Here is a 2,939-nt window from a genome sequence, read left to right as displayed (position 1 = left end):
GAGAGATTTAATTATTGAAAAATATTTTTAATATTAAAATTATTAACAACGACCAAATCCTTTTATAATATTTAAGAAAAAAAACAAATTTTTTTATAAAAAAATAAATATATCTTTAATTAATTTTTATTTATTTTTTTTAATTTTTATATTAACAATTTTTTTTTAAATTTTAGTAAATTTTATTATTTTTTTTTTTTACTTTTATGATCTTTTGTCTTTTTTTTTCGTTGGGTAAAGATCACAAAAATAAAAAAATTAATAAAAATAAATAAATAATTAATAAAAATTACTAAAATTTTAAGAGAAATAAAATTTATCAACATAAAGATTATAAAAAATTAATAAAAAAATAATTAAAGATATATTTGTCTCTTTATAAAAAGATTTGGTTTTTTTTCTTAAATATTATAAAAAAATTTAGCCCTTTTTAATAATTTTAGTATTAAAGGTCCTCTTTAATAATTAAATCTTCCTAGCGGTCCTTTAGAATAATTTTTCCTTACATTCTAAGGGTGAGATTACTCACTTTTCTTTTACTGGTTAAATGTTGGCCAAATTTTAATAAAAGTGCTGCCCTAGACTTTCTCTTTCTGAAATTTTAGCACGGATCTGTATAATCTATTATTAATATATAAGAAAATGCAAAATTGTAGATATCATATTTTTATTCATTTTCCTTTCCTTCCATTGATGTATCCTGCTAACTATGCATATCCTTATAATATTCTGAATAGACATTTATCAAGCCATGCATTGAACATGTGAGAAAGGAAAGAGAATTAAAGGAACATCTTATAACAAAAGTCTTAAAGCATGTTCAGAATGATGTGGTTGGCAGACTCATAAATGATGAAGGCACAGCTGATAAAGCTGCTATCAGAAGGTCAGTTTCTGCAATTGATGCATAAAAAATACACCAATTTTATGAGCATGACGGTTATTCTAGACGGAAGAGATTGTATACTCTGATTTGTTATATTTTCACTTCATGTGTGCAACAAAACCCAAACATCATGACTACAGAGATAGACAAAAACTGAAAAACTAAAAAAATTCCAAATTGATGCAAACTACAACAGCCTATTTGAGGAAGTTGATTGCAATGGGGATAACCATGTTTCGAGATCTGAGTTGGAAAGAATGGTGAGGAACATTCACTTTTGTCACGTGGTGAACGTGAAGGAGGCGGTTACAAAACTAGTCCAAGATCTTGATGTTAATAGAGACAATGAAATCAGTGAGGAGGAATTTGTTGATGGTTTTACAAAATGGATAAACTCCAATTCCAGCCAAACTGCTCACTCAAAATCTTCATCTCATGGAACTCATCAAGTATTTTCACTCTTCCTTTACTCAACTAACTTAAAGCTTTCATTCTGTTAAAACCATTCTAATTTCTTTGTTCTTGTTACTTAAACTCAATACAGGCAAAGTATTATTTACCATCTTAACTAATCATACGAGTCCGGAAAAGATTCTTAAACTATTTTGAGAGTTTAGTCCTGCAATTTTTAATTGGCAAAAACGTTTAACCATTCCGAAATGATTGTGGATTAGATCTGGGAAGATGTTGAGAAGGTTATGGAACAGAACCAAAGCAAAGGAATATCTGCATGGATGGAGGCAATAGGATATGTGGTGTTGGGAATTACCATGTTGTCCCTTCTTGCAGAACCTCTAATAGCAAGTGTCCAGAACTTCTCCCAAGAAGCAGGGATTTCTTCTTTTTTCATCTCATTTATTTTAGTACCTCTGGCTACAAATTTTAGAGAAGCAACCTCAGCAATCAGAGAAGCTAGCCATAAGAAGAGTAGCAACACTTCGCAAACAATATATGAGGTTAGTAGTATTCTTATACCATTTATCCGAATTTTATTTACATTTTTTTTTTTTGAAATTGAATCAGTAATGTTGGAAGATAATAACCTAAAATTATTTTATTTGATTTAATATTCTTAATTTTATACACGTAATATCCATAATCACCCACTTATTACATTTAATGTTATTCAATATTCCAGTAATTAAAGAAATATAAAATAAGATAAGCGATAATTAAAGAATGCAAGACAAAATAACTTTGAATTGCTTTGCACTCATTTTTTTTTAGTCTCTCAAATATTTTTGTTTATTAATCATTCACAATAAATGTGAACTAGTCAAAATGGTAAATACACAAAAAATTTTACCAACACATTTTAATGAAATAAAGTGTCAAACTACTTAAACCAACCAAGCATCACAATTATAACCAGATACTTATATTAGAACTTTGGGTGAATGGATGCAGATATATGGAGCAGTGTTCATGAACAACATTCTTGGATTTGTGGTGATATCTATTCTGATATATGTGAGGGACATAACTTGGGAATTCTCAGCAGATGTTCTTGTTGTGGCCATTGTTTGTGCCGTCATGGGGATTGCTGCTAGTTTCCGCCACAGTTTCCCTCTTTGGACATCAATCCCCGCATACCTCTTATACCTCGTATCATTGCTCTTTGTTTTTGTTCTCAAAGATATCTTCAACTATGTTTAGTGAATGAATTATTAGAGTCTAGGGAGTGAGACCAACTAAACTATCTGAATATGGTTTCGTGACCAAATATTAAGTGGAATGAATTGTCAAATGTATCACACAACAATGCATGTTAGATTCGTTTATCTAATCTAATCTAATATATATATTAAATTTGAGATTAAAGTAGCTTTATATTAAAAGACAATCACATAATATCATATTGTGCAGAGCTAATAAATGTGGCTAAGAATTGGAAAACAGTATTAGATCATGCAGAGAAATATGATTATAATAAATTTTAACATAAAACTTCACCAATCTTATACGGTGCGATTTAATCTGATAAAAAGAAAAGTAAATGGTATGATTGAATTCCTTGCAAAACGAGATGCTTAAATAGATTCGAATGATGACG

General features: G+C 28.9%; 1 protein-coding gene across 1 annotated transcript in view; it reads left to right on the top strand.

Annotated features, from left to right (window-relative positions):
• LOC107610744 (sodium/calcium exchanger NCL1-like) overlaps positions 1 to 2,627 on the top strand; it is a 5,929-nt gene extending 3,302 nt beyond the window's left edge. The window contains exons 6-9 of the mRNA XM_016312747.2: positions 738 to 886; positions 1,083 to 1,335; positions 1,561 to 1,842; positions 2,294 to 2,627. Of these exons, the coding sequence (XP_016168233.1) occupies positions 738 to 886; positions 1,083 to 1,335; positions 1,561 to 1,842; positions 2,294 to 2,542 (933 nt within the window). The 3' untranslated portion in view covers positions 2,543 to 2,627. The remainder of the gene's footprint in view (positions 1 to 737; positions 887 to 1,082; positions 1,336 to 1,560; positions 1,843 to 2,293) is intronic.

This window comes from Arachis ipaensis, chromosome B08 (assembly GCF_000816755.2).
Source record: "Arachis ipaensis cultivar K30076 chromosome B08, Araip1.1, whole genome shotgun sequence".
Lineage (NCBI taxonomy): Eukaryota > Viridiplantae > Streptophyta > Magnoliopsida > Fabales > Fabaceae > Arachis > Arachis ipaensis.
The sequence above is the reverse complement of the archived record's forward strand: the minus strand, read 5'-3'. Positions and strand labels throughout refer to the sequence as shown.